General features: G+C 35.5%; 1 protein-coding gene across 2 annotated transcripts in view; it reads left to right on the forward strand.

Moving 5' to 3' along the window:
• LOC131697597 (A-kinase anchor protein 6-like) overlaps window positions 1-14,406 on the forward strand; it is a 111,473-nt gene that overhangs the window by 2,648 nt on the left and 94,419 nt on the right. Inside the window, exons 1-2 of one of the 2 annotated variants that reach the window (XM_058987670.1) lie at window positions 7,566-7,786; window positions 11,108-11,462. In XM_058987670.1, coding sequence (XP_058843653.1) covers window positions 11,151-11,462 — 312 coding nt within the window. In that variant the 5' untranslated portion in view covers window positions 7,566-7,786; window positions 11,108-11,150. Of the gene's footprint in view, window positions 1-7,565; window positions 7,787-11,107; window positions 11,463-14,406 lie in introns of those variants that run through there. The other variant, XM_058987669.1, reaches the window with a different exon arrangement.

A 14,406-nucleotide genomic window follows, 5' to 3' on the forward strand; every position in this document is an offset into this window, starting at 1 on the left:
AGGAAAACTGCACTGTCAGATGCAGAACATTGTTTGAAATTACAGAAGGACTTGCCTCGTAGTAGTTTTTTTTTATTATTATAAGATTGTATTAAAAAAAATTGATGCACACAATCCCACGAAATCCAAACGCTTGATTTCCTATTCCCTAGTGTTATTTGCATTGCACAAATTCAGGAGTACATGTTGTTTCAAAAGCTTGAGTTTTAACATACAATATTATGCTATTTCTTTTTAAGCAAACTTTTGAAAAAAAAAATCAGAAATTTAAATAAATACATATTAAAAAATGATTTTGTGATTTTAGTGTAAATTCATTGGCAGATTATTGTTGGTCTCCCTTTTATCATCTCTTTTACTATCAGAGCTCTTTGTGTCAACAGTAGGATCTCTTCTGCTTGTCAGACATTATGTAGAGAAAAATAAAACTGATGAGATGTTTCAGACAACATGGACAAATCAGATTGTGTGACTTTTTTTTCACTGGGATCCCTTTGAAAGGAGATCTCAAAGTAATTGAAAATACATTGAACTGCTGCTAAAGCTGTGGGGGTCAGGGTGGGGCTAGGTTTTTTTTTTTTGGACAATAAACTTGAACTGTAAGCAGTGTTTCTTTCCTTTCCAACAGGGACCCACCAGCTAGCTCTGGACTGCTTTAACACCTACCCCATCCATTGATATCTGCACCAACCAGTTTGCTGTTGTGTTTTGATTTTGACCTTGGTTTTCTGGTGAGAGTTTCATGCAGCTCTCTGATTGGGTACAATTCGTGAAAGCATCCAATCACGATACATACAACTTCCAAGTGAAAATGCTGGGCAGCACCTGTCACATGCTCTAGCCTATATTAGTTATGGCGCTTTTTAATACTTGTTGGAAGATGACATTGTAGCCACTCCAGCACTAGACTACACTATGTGCTCAGCCTAGTTTGTTTTCAGTGCCATCATAATGCAAATATGGAATCCAACATGCATGCATCTTGTGATGTACATGTTTTGCATGGGTTTACAAATGGAAATAATCTATTGGTAGGAATGTGTTTCAAGGCTACAACTAACATGTTCAAGAGAACAAAATGCTGACAAACGTATCTGTCTGGAGATATTGGAGCTCAGATATGTCCTACTTTAGAGAGGATTATTTATTATAAGAGATAAACTGTTTTTTAATTCACTAAGGCAATTAAGAGCTGTTCGGCATTTGTTTGCCCGATAATAATTTATAATTAAATTATACTTAACGTTCATATAGATAACACAATACATTCCAAGAAATGTAATATGTATTACCATCACTTCGTAGATTACATTCTCTGATACAACAGTGCAAAATCGGAAGAGGACAATTCCTAATGTAGCGAGACATGTAGGTACCAGAAGACATGTACTGAAGGTTTCAGATGTAGAAATGATGCGTTACATTGATTTAAGCTGAGTCTAATGAACACCACATTTTGGTATTTTTATTTTATAGATTCTGTAGCCAGTGCACCTCCCTGGTCTGAGGGGACCACTACCCTGGGATGTAAGAACAATATATTCATTAGCTTCTTGTGAATAAAGATGGCTAGATATGGTTAAAGTGTAGGGGAAGTAAGTATGTGTGACTGTCCACTTTGTAAATTAGATTTTACACCTCTACAGTCCGAGCCTAGATCACTGGCATTGCATAGATTTTTGTAAGCCCACAAGGTCCACCCACCCTATGTAAAATGCAAAAGTAATGGATTATACAACAAGTTATAAACTGCAGTTTCATTATTTACAGACATTCCATACTTTAAATGTAATATTTTTGTTATCGAAATATTACTTGGGGTCTTTGGACCTTTGGTTCATAGGGCCTCAGCTGAAACCGTAAATCTCTTTTCACTCTTGACCTGAGTCATGGTAAAATACATTAGTCTACTGTCTCATCCTAGTATTTTTACTATGGTGCATTGCAGACTACAATCATAACCTCAGCATTGTTTCCAGTAAAATAATTCTCTGTGTGTATTTATTGGTTTAGTCATCAAAAAGGATGGGCATCCATAAAGAAGATTGAACACGGGCACATGTTATTAAAATTATGAAAGGGTTAACTTCACTAATACTCTGTGATACACTTTTTAAATCCAACAATGTTTTCATTTAGATGTTGTGCCCTCATACCAATATCTTTTTTTAAAAAGCAGTGTCTTACACAAATACATGTGCTTACTTGATTTATAACAATGCATTATTCATAGTCAGTTGGAAGAGTCCCTTGTGAATATACTGCCGACATTGTTTCCAGCAGAATCTACTCAGTTGATGATGTCATAGTCACATTATTCCAAGAAGCAAATAAAAAGCATTGATTTTAGTCATCTTGTAGTAATTACTGGTACCACAGAAGTGCTTTTTACAAAGCTTGTATTACTACAATAGCAGAAATAGCAGATTAGAAATGATATCACAGGAAATGTATGATACAAGCTTCTTTCCATTCACAGCCATTATTAACAAATTGACCCATTTCTTGTTTCTTGTCTCTTAAAGAGAAAATGACCTTTTTCTAGTTTGAAGATCCATAATTAAATGATTAACCGCAAATTGTCTGCATATTTTTAAATAATGTTTAAATTATAAAGTCTGCTTCTTGTTATACTTTTAAAGAAAGACTTATACCAAAGCTCATTTGGATTGCACGTTTTGTTATTGGTTAAAAACCATGCAAAGCTTTTGTTACAAAGACTGTATGTGGCCACCAGGTGGTGGGTGTTACTCTGTTGCAAAACCACCATTGAAATAAAAGGTAAACTAACATCTTAAAGGGGATTTGACTTTAGTCACAGAATTTTCAGTTTGGTTGGACTGAATATAGATTTTACAATTCTGGAAGAAGGCAATTCTGGGATTTGATTAGATTTGTTTCCAAGCTAGTGCTAAACCCATGACTGTTGTTTGGGTATGTATGCCTTGCTGTGCTGTTGACACTCAGCAGACGTATTGAACACAATCTATTGTGGCTCCTGTAGGGAGAGGCTGGATGAGGATGGGGTGCGGCTGTGTTTAAATGCTTGACTCAACAACACAAGAGCAGTTCTCATCCTGACTCATATTAACTGGGATGTAATGTGATCTCATGAGCTTCTGGGGCACAGGATTGTCAGAGATGGATTCGCTTGCACTACCACTGCTGAAGTCGGTTAATTTTTAGGGTCATTATTCACTAATCATGAAAGTGCAGTTGATATAAGTGATTAACAATGTTTTTATCACGAATGTAGTAATAAAAGTATTAGAAATACATTAAGATGGGTGATCTTCTGCGATCTACTGTACTTCTGTTTAATTGTAGTCGTTTTTCTTCTGGAAGTGGGTGACTCACTGTGATTGATAGAAAGCCGGACCAATAATATAATGTCTTTATGGCTGCCTGGGGGTTGTGTTATCTTTACAGAAAAAGCACGCAAGTCCAGTTGGTGATAGTTTGGAATAGGAGACATAAAAAATGACGCTTTAAGATCTTGACTGTAGCATTTTGTATCTGCCGAGTAGATTTCTGAACGGGTAAATTTGCACTTGATGATAAATTAGGGTGATCGCGAATGTGAAGGTATTATGAGAATTTGAATCGTACTGTGTCCCCCCTGTGGGATTCAGCATAGGGAAGCAAATGATCTAAGTACAATAGCCTTGCATTTTAGAAGAATGAGTGCTTCAGAAATAATTCACAGCAGTACTAAAATAAAAGCAATTATACTGTTCTGGTATGGAGACTATGTAAGGCACTAATTGGACAAGAGCCATTTTGCTTTTGCATTGATAACTCGCATTTCAATTTGGCAATAATTACAGTAAATCTCCTAGCTGGGCATTTACATACTGATGAGGATGTTCATATGCTTCCTATTGTGCTGCTAATGAAACAGAGTAACACATTCAATTCTGTATATGATTACACCAGGTATAGTTGCAGTATTTATTAACTCTTCAGGTATATCATATATCCAGTCTATATACTGCCTTTAATTATATTATGGACAGAAATGAAAACTGAGCATTGATGACAATTCCCAGACATTCTGATTCAATTTGGTTATGTGATCATTTAAATATGTGATCAAATTATTTGCCAAACGTATTTATACATTTTGTCATAGTTAACTGCATTTGCTAAATATTCAAGCTACGTGTAAAAAGAAGACATTTTCTGGAAATAATGTAACCTTTGTGTATTAGGCTGTATAAACCTAAATATTTTCATCTTATATATTTTATATTTATATTTTATTTTGTGCAATTTATAGTGGGGCTTTTGATAAACAATACAGAAAGGACACCCTTTTGTGATAACCTTATATCTTGTGTGAGTATCAGTGCTGTGGATCTGCTATGGCAATGTAAGGGCTCTGTACTATGGTCTAGCACCGTGGTAGCTTCAATGTTATGATTCATGGGTAGAATGGTACCATGGTGGTACAATAACATTAATAGATTGTATCATAGTAGTATGAACCTGTACATATTGGCAATCCATTGCAGGGCCATGGTACTACTCACCATTACTTTCCCAAAATCCACTGAGGTGCCATTGCTGGTAATGTATTGGTTTACAAAAGGTTCTGCTAGAATTTCTGCACATTTTTTTTTCATGGTATCCTAGTGGTAATTTCTGGAGGTTTCGTGAATGGCATAAGGGACATTTCTTCAAAGTGTCCAGTCTTTAGTAAGCTGTTTTTTTTTAAGGGTAAAAACATCAGTCATTTTGAAGTTGTTTTTGTCTCACTTTTGGAACATTAACATAGAATTGTATTCCTGTAAAAAGTGAATTAAAGCATTAATTAAAGACTGCTTTGAATGGATGCCCTGTTAAGATGGTCACTCTTCTCTTCAGTATGTACTGTGTACATGTTTCTGCTGGGGAGCAAGGGTTTTAACACGTGCCAGTTATACTTTATTTGCTAATCTCTCCATGGCCGTACTGGCATAACGATTAAGAGTTTAGATTACCTGCTGAGCTGCTTGCTGGCTCAAATGTAATAATATGTTGGTCAAACAAAGCCCTTGTGGGCACCTTCCTTTTGTCTGTACATGCGTTGTGTGGACGGACTCAGTATTAATTCCAGTTTGGGTGTGACAGTACAGCATGTCAGAAGGAGATAGAGGGTTAGGTAAGATGGCACGTTCCTCCAAGATAGTGTGGATTAACTTGATTTAACCCATACTGTCCAGAGCTAGTAAGAAGCTGGTGAATTTGGAGTACAGATCCTTTTATCCACAGTCTTAATGCTGAAACTAAACACTGAATATATAAGGATAAAGTGAACACAGCATCCATTTGAATAAATTTGGACTTTTAGTTCAAATAATTTAGGCATAAAGAATAAAGACTGCTCTGCTTGGCATTTTCCACAAACCCTTTTCTGAAACAGTATACTGTATTCTGTTGCATTGTACAATGCTCGATGATGGTACTTACAAAACCAGATGTATCTAACAATTTGACTTATCATTGGATCAAAGGGTTTAACCCTACATTTTGAGCAAGGGATTTTATAACTGCCAGCACACTTCAATTATATTTATCTATTTTTTTAATTCCTTTTGAAATATACAGTAATGAATATGAATATTAATACATGGCATTGTTCATAAAGGGTTATCTGTTCCATTACTCGTTTTTTCAGATTTTCATTCAAATTAAAAAGGTTTCAAACCAAATATTGTACGCACTGTATTGTACTATTTGTATTGTAGTTTAACATTTAGTAAGTGAAATAAAAGGATTGGCTGATTGGTATGGAATATGTTGGTGTTTGTACAGTAGCTCTTTAACAACTGTTAAGCTATGTTCAGTATTTATTACAGTCTTTTCTTAAGTGGATATCCCTATGCGTACTTTAGGTCCATTTATGGATTTGGCTTTGCTTCCTTGCAATGCACTCACCTGGTTGGAATGGATTTAGATAAATACATCATTAGTTCGCAGTGTTATCTCATTTTTACAGAACCCTTAGAATGTAAGCCATACACCAAAAATAGAAGTGATGTGGGTCATGATGTTTCTAAAAAGAATCTGATCTGTCAGTGTGTCTATGTTGCATTCTGTAAGTTGTGCTCAGGGTGTTTAAAGGTGAATAAATATGTGATATTATTATTCACAGTACTACTGCAGTTTTTTGGGGGTGGTGTATCAGTACCAGTTTTTATTTTCAAATTGAAGCAGGAATGTGTATAGAATAGTGATGTTGGATTGTCAGGTTGGATCCTGGGCTATAGTTTCATAATAATTCTGCCTGTTAGCAGGGAGCAGAGCTCATTAACATTAACTGGAGCGATGGCCCGCAGCTTTGATGAAAGCTGACCTATTGTATTGTCTATATACTTAATGAATCTGTGTTTATCTGAACCTGATTTTTATCAGCATACCGAGGCCATTAAAACGGTCTTGTTATTGTTGAAAGAAATGGGTTGTTCAGTGCAACGTTTTTCCACTGAAAGTATTTGGAATGTTAGCCATCTGTCAGAAGCCATTAATATACTTTTATGTTACATACTTCAGACTTAAATTATAATCTACTGATTTATTTGCATGCAGATTTTTATTATTATATAAGACACTGTTATTATTATTCTCCACATATCCATATTTACAATATTACAATTCATATATGAATCCCTCTCTACATCAGTGTTACTTGTTTCCATACTTAAAACCACACAAGCAATGGCAGCTGGGGAAAGACATTTGAAGCTGCTCTACACATTTAAAGCTTAGAGATCACTACATAATGTACACCATATGTGCATTTAATACAAATCTATAAATCGTTTAATATAACAATTTAAAGGACTAAAAGATAATTGTGAAATGCAGTGTCATTTGTTATGTTTGTCTCCCTTTTCTTTGGTTGAGAATGAACCACAGGTCATAGGAAAGTAATCTAGTTTCATTCAGCTTGGGTATTTAATTTGTAATGATTTCTGGTTGCTTGGAATTATGTAATCACGTGACTTGTTGAAGACAAAATGATTGGGCGTTCCAAAGTTGGATAACCTGCAATAGTATCAGTGTGTGATTTTTACAATTGTACTTACATTTGAAGAGGAAATACCAGAATAACAAATATAGTATTTCTGTTAAGATACAAATGTTTAAAATGTAAACACAAATCTTTTCAAACAGGTTTCGTGCTTATTTTAATTGTTTTAGACTACACTTTAAACAGAACAAATAAACATAACAGTGTTATATAGCACATGAATACTGAATGTGTTGCATATGCTGATTTCTAAACACATAATTGAATGTAATCATTAAATATCCAAATTGTTCTGATTAGGTCATGGCTGTCTTTAAGTCATGTATAATATATACATCTGCCCTAGATTTCTAGGTTAAAAAATAAGCATTCAGAATCTTTCCTGGGAAACATTGAATGGTACCAAGCTTTTTCCTGCCTGCAGAATCCTGGATCTCACAGGCATGCACTTGGCTGCCTTACAGAGAGTGGGGGGAAGGGAACAGCAAGGGGAGGGGCTTGTCCATCCTGAGCTGACATTAGGGACAAGTGCAGAGTGATGTTGCAGCTCTCCTTGAAGGGAAAGGAAGAGAATAACCTCTGCCCATCATTACCTGATGCATTACTGGCTTCTGTTTCCTTTGTGGTTTTCTAATACAAATAAGCAAGGATTTAAAAGGCCTGGGTCTGCAATGAAAGTATTATCTACAGGATTTATAACTGTGGATCTCCTTTGGGGAATTGGAAATAACTGCATAGTGACTGTACTATGAACTATGGAACTCTTGTGTGGTATGTGATTTATTTTGTTTATATCATGATTCATGAACATACATGTTGTAAAAAAATAGGGCTGTTTTAGTTTATTTATGTCACCATATAGAAAGTATAATATTAATTAATACCTATTAATTTATACCTGCATTGTATCATGAAAGGAAAAGGGATGTTGTGTTACCCACATCGTTGCAAAGTTAGCCAGCAGGTTCCGCTGCTTTGATATAATGTTGGTGGGGTCAGCAGGTTTGAAAGCCCATTCCTGTGAATATATTAGCCTATACTGAGCACTTGTGTAGGAGTACCCCAACCACTGCTGCCCTCTTCCATAAAGATCATTATCAGACATTGAGTTATCCTGTGAACTGCAGTCTGTTTTTGTAAAATGATAGCTCATCGATGTGGAAGGCAGTGAAATAATAACAAATGACACAAAAAGCCGTACAGAGGTGGAACAAAAGCAGCAGGCTGTGCAGGAGCAGCACAGTGCGTCTGTTCACACGGACCCAGGTGGAATTAATTAAGCAAGCAGGCCTGGCTCAACTGGAGACAGTAGAATGCTGCTAAGGCAACATGTACAGTCAAATGTGTGAATTACACCTTTACAGATACAATGACTCTGGTCTCCTAGAAGTACAACTTATTAAAAGTATATTGAAAAAATGATTATTGGCTACTAAGGGGCCATTTCATGAAAATGGTACATTTGTTATATTAATAAGTCATTGATATCAGACTAATGGCAAGCTTTCCGGTAGTCTGATTTTAGTGGCTTATCCACTGTAACAAGCTGCATTTTCATGACAGGGCCCTCCGGACTTTGCTAGTAATACACAGCATGTACTTCATATTTAATAGAGATATTTTAATTATTATTATTATTAAATTAGGAAAAGCAGTCTAATGTATTTATCCAAGTTACTGCTAAAAAAGAGCTAACAGTACTGCATGCAATTAAGTATTGTTCAGGATATTCCCGCAGTGATTCAGAGTGGGTTATATATGCTACAACTGTGTTGGTTAGTGTTCTATATTTAGTGGTACTTGGACACACTATAGGGGTATTTTGATAAGGACATGTAGAGGTGATTTTTTTTTTTACAGCACTGAAAACAAAAATACAGATGAGTTGAGAACTGAATATTTCAAAACGGGACTATTATATTTTAGGGTTTTAGTTTCTCTGTTTATTTTTGTAAGTTGTTTATTTTTTATTCGGGGTGATTAATTGATTTCCATTGGTTTTGTTTAACCCTGGTGGTAGATCCCTCATGTTTGTATAGGATGGCAACATAGACATTTTTCATAACCCAGCATATTTAGGATCCCTAAAACAAACTTTATTCACTATAGAAATGACAAAGGAGCAATGAAAATATAGCTTTCACATACTAGACACTGATATCTCATCTTCACACAGTGGAGTTGAGGGGAGTTGATTTGTTTTACAATTTGTCAGTGTCTACAAAATAAATAAATGCTGTGAAAAAAATGTACAGCCTATATTGAGTAAATTGAAGGGTTTGGAACTATATCCTCTACACTACAGTGTAGCATTCACAACAGACAGACAGTAGGCTTCAAAACAGTATGCCATTGACCACTGAGCACAAAAGAAATATCCTTGAAGACATAAAACATAATAATACATGGGTTTCAGATCATTGAAAAATGTATGTATGTATAATGTTTTAAAAATCACAGCAGTGTGTTGTTTTTACAGTAGCCTATTCTGTGCTGTACCATGTATTTTGTTTTTCTTTTAAAATACACATTTATATTTCAGCATTGCCCCGTAGAGTATTTTTAAACTGAATTATTGCTTCCTTCTTCACTGGCTCTCAAACTGAAGAAGTCCCCTAGCCTATCTAATCTGTTTCAGTTTGACATTGCAGAGTGGAATTATAATACCAATACTTTTTAATTATTAGGGCTGTGTACAGTAAGTAGCTGTGTTATTAGTTTGAAAATGGGCACCACATAATATACATGCAGCAATCACCCATAAATAACTTCTATCTTGAACTTTCCATGCAAAGCTGTACTGGAGATGTGCTTACACGTGTACTGTAGCAGAGCCAAGCATATCCTAATCACACAGATACATACAACTACTGTTAATAAAGCCCATTCTACACTCTATACATGGATATATTTATAAATACATACAGTATATTACATTTATATTGAGGCGCATGTGTATTCCAGTATTGTGAAACTTGTATAATTGCCATTGGCTTTTGTAAAGCACAACACATATCCAAAACAAATTTAGTTTAGTTTACAGTACAAACATTACACATTTGTTTCTGGAACAGAGGAGACCTAGAAATGGTTTACTTTCTGTTACCCTTGTTATGATTTTGCATTTCTGTAAGATTATATGCAGCTAATTCGCCTAAATGGGGTCTATTCATTAAAAGAGCTTACAGTGGTATCAACACAAAACCTAACCTTACCAATAAGAAATATTTTTGTCATGTAAAAGCTACTACACATAAAACCTTTAACATTTTCCTAAAAAGGTTTACTGGAAGCCTTTTTTTATACTTCATAATTCACTGTACTGGTTTACGTTTGTACTTATTTGAACTGTAAAAAAATACAAATAATCCACAAGCAGGGTAAGCACCCTTTCTGTTGTAATATCCACGTCATAAAATGAATGCTTATATTTTTCTTGAGACAAGAGAAGGGCATTTTACTGTTTGAAGCAAATGATTTGTTAATGATATGAAAGCTAGATAACAAGGAATTAAAAATGAAACATTTGAAAGCAGAGTGGGAGAAAATTAAAGATATACTTTATATACTGTGTACTGTATAAAATAGAAATGTGTAAGGGTTTGCCTCAAATGGTATAACTCACTGCAATTTATGTGGTACACTTTCATATTGAATCACCTTAAGATGCCTAAAATGTTTCTTTGCCTGGATGCCTGTAGTTTCTTTTAAGAAAAACAAATGGTTGTTCCGTGTTGATGTAAAAAAAATGAATCCCTAATATCTCTGGGCATGTTGTTCCACAGAGATTTATTATTTATGGGTCATCTAGCAAGCAATTTCCTATAATGAGAGGGGGAGGTTTAAATTATATCACTTAGAAGTGATTTTCAATCAGAAGGATGTTTTTTGTCTTCTTTATAAATTAAATGCAGTTGAAAATCTCTCTAAAATGACCAAAACCATGACTAAAATAAGATAACCAGTTGACTTGCAAGTAGAGCATGAAAGCATGTGTTGGGTGGATTTGCATCTGAAATTACCCTGATGGTTTTGCGCTTCATCAATTAAACTGCTCCTTAATATCAGTGCTGTGCCATTTTATGTTCACAGCTGAACCAGAAGGGATTGTTGCCAGGATCTAGCCCATTTCGTCATGAGTATTGCAGTGTCTCCGATGGCTACCGACCCAGCATCACCAATGATCTTGACCATGACTCCTGTAGTGGAGCCGAGGGGGCAGGGGGAGGAGGGGGAGGAGGAGAGGCAGGTGAAGGAAGCTGACTCTGGGCAGCGCTACGAGAAGCCTCCTCCTCTCCACACAGGGGCAGACTGGAAGGTGGTCCTGCACCTCCCTGAAATAGAAACGTGGCTGCGGATGACCACTGAGAGAGTCCGGGACCTCACCCACTCCGTCCAGCAAGATGCAGAGAATAAACACGTGGATGTGTATTTAGTACAGCTGAAGGTAAGAACTATGCTGATAACTATGCAAACTTACTTATTTGTAAATAAAATGCTTATGAACAGTGCCTTCTTATATCATCTGTAACTACAATATAAAACATTCAGTGGTGGTATATGTAGTAATATAATAAATTCAGTGACAAATGTTTTGTCTTTCTCAGTATCTTCAAAATTTCAATTAGGATTACTACACAAACCTTCTTCTTACCTATTCTAGAGTCTTACAATTGTGGGTTGCTTTTGATGCCCATAAATGTATTTTATTTTTCCCTTAATTTACTATTTCTAGAATGTAATATCTTTATTTTTATATAGCGCCATTCATAGTGGACCACCATCACAAAGCGCTTTACAGAGATAGGCTGTGAATTGTGCATTATATGCAGAGTCACTTACAATAGGACACTGATTTAACATCTCATCAGCAGGATGGAGCACAAGGAGGTTAAGTGACTTGCTCAGGGTCATACAGTGAGTCAGTCAGTGTGGGATTTGAACCAGTGACGTTCTGGTTACAAGCCCTGGACTTTAACCACTGGACCACAATGCTAGCAAGAGTTTGCAGGAGGAAATGAAGGGGCTGGGTTTAGAAAGAAAATATGACACCAGCTTCCAGAACAAAAAAGAAGAAAAAACCCCCCCTTAAATATGCAAATATTAGAAGAACTCTGAAAGGGGATTTGAAACACAAGGAGATTAAGACATGCTTAGAGATCAATACCCCTGTTTTAAATAGTCAGACCGAAAATAAGTGAACAGGTCACCAGTCAGAATAAATCACCCAAGGATATGATGTAACAGCACTAAAGTGGCAGCAATTTGATCTGGTCTGGCAAACGCCTATCTCAGCATAAGTCAAGTTTGTCCAAAAAAAAGGTTATACAGTCTGTTTTTTTTATGCAGTTGGAAAACCCTTTTTCATAGACAGGCTGAGTGAAGTTGATCAACTTTGTTGTAGCCACCTTGATACCCCCCTGTTGTGATAAAACATAACCCACATTCCAGTTAATTTTAGGGATGAACAGAAGACTGTTCTAATATACTGAAGTAGTGCTTAACCTTGGTAACTTTTATCGAGTAAATCTCTGCTGATAAAGGAACTGGAACTAAACAAAGAAATCACATTTTGTGCAGACTGCTTACACTATTTAACTTATCTATATGAAATACAGAACGTAACGGTTAGTGGAAATACAAAAGCAAAGCACATTTATGCTTTTAAAAATCCACTTATCCAGTGATCAACCCCCTTATTTTATACCTGAACAGTATTTAGGGTGTTTCATGTCACAAAAGTGTTGGTTTAATGGCACAGTCATGCATCTGACTCTGTAATTTACTGTGTTCCTAGCCTATACTGTATATCATTGCATCCCAAGGTCTGCTGGGGCATATTGCACAAACCTGGAGCTCAGAGGACATGCATTGTGGATGGCATCCTTAAGAAACTCCACCATGACATACTTGTCTTTTTTATGAACCTGTGGTTGCAGGGGGTGAGGTGCCTACAGTGTGGGCCTCCCCGGTATTCTGCTAAGCGTGAGGTCTTACTGCATATTTTATAGTCATATAAGGCTCTAAAATAGCCCACACTCATAAAAAAGTTATTCCTTAAAAAATATGATTTTATTGCAACATTCAAAATAAGTCTTAGTAAGCATCCCAATGCATTTATTAAATTAATTCTAAATAATATATCTTAATTTGGCAAGGTTGTTTTACAAGAAAGAAGTAATTAAAACTCTGGATAATACACTGTTAAGTGAGAGTAATTAATGGTGCTTCTCTTAGAAAAACAAACACTGTAAATGAACACTTTTGAATCATTTATGAGGATATGCATGTGTGCTAGATTCTAATTTAATGAGTTGCAGTTTAAATGACTGAATCATGTATTGTTTTAAGTTCTATTTTAATGCATAGTTTGTCACACTATTTCTCCTTTGTAGACCCCACAGCGACCCTCTGATGAGTATTCAGCTGTACTTTTAGCACTGAAAATATCACATTTATTTTCATTAACCCCAAGAAAATAGGTCTCCTGCCTCAATACAATCAAGATCTAAGAATCCAGCATATGTCTAGTTCAGCTGTGAGCTAAATATGGAGGAGAGCTCAAAACATATCTGTTCAGATAACACACAATGGTGGTGGTCATTGCATTTAAAAAAAAAAAAAAATTGTCAGAAGTCTAAATTATAAATAACTAAAATACTTACTCATTGTCTTAAAAAATACACTGAGGAATTTCTGTTTTTAAATGACACAAAGTAGTATTCCTCAAGTCTCTAGTTTGACAATATTGTAAGAGTGAAATGTCAGCATAAAACCAGAGGTGTGATGAATGACATGTGATGTCAGCAATCTGTAGGCCTGGGTCAAAGGGGCAGACAGTTTTGTTCTTGATAACAAATTTGTTTTAGGAGGAACAGGGTAACTGGGCAGCTGTTTATTTAAATATATATATAGGGTCAGCCCTTTGTTTTAAAAAGTTAGATTAATAATAATAATATTAATAATAATAATAATAATAATAATAATAATAATAATAATAATAATAATAATAACTAATAACTAACTGGTGGCATTCAGTTGAACAGTTAACTGTGCCACCACATGAGATTGTGAGGTTTCATGAAGAAAATCATTGCTATATAATTAGACATTATTTGGTAACCCTTTGGTAGTTTGTAAATGACCCTAGCAGTATGTGATACACATTACAATGATAGCTTACAACATACCATAATGGATCTCAAATGAAAATCTGTGGGGACCTGTCTTGCCCTATAATAACTTCACTACTGTAAATGGGGCTGAAATGAGCCTGTGTGTGGCAGTAACAGGCTGATGGATGGGATTCTAGATCAGTGATGGAAGTGATATTCATCTGTGACAAATGAGTCCCAGACTGATGATCCATTTAAGGGTAAAAATAGAAGGAC

Source organism: Acipenser ruthenus, chromosome 15 (assembly GCF_902713425.1).
Source record: "Acipenser ruthenus chromosome 15, fAciRut3.2 maternal haplotype, whole genome shotgun sequence".
Classification (NCBI taxonomy): Eukaryota; Metazoa; Chordata; class Actinopteri; order Acipenseriformes; family Acipenseridae; genus Acipenser; species Acipenser ruthenus.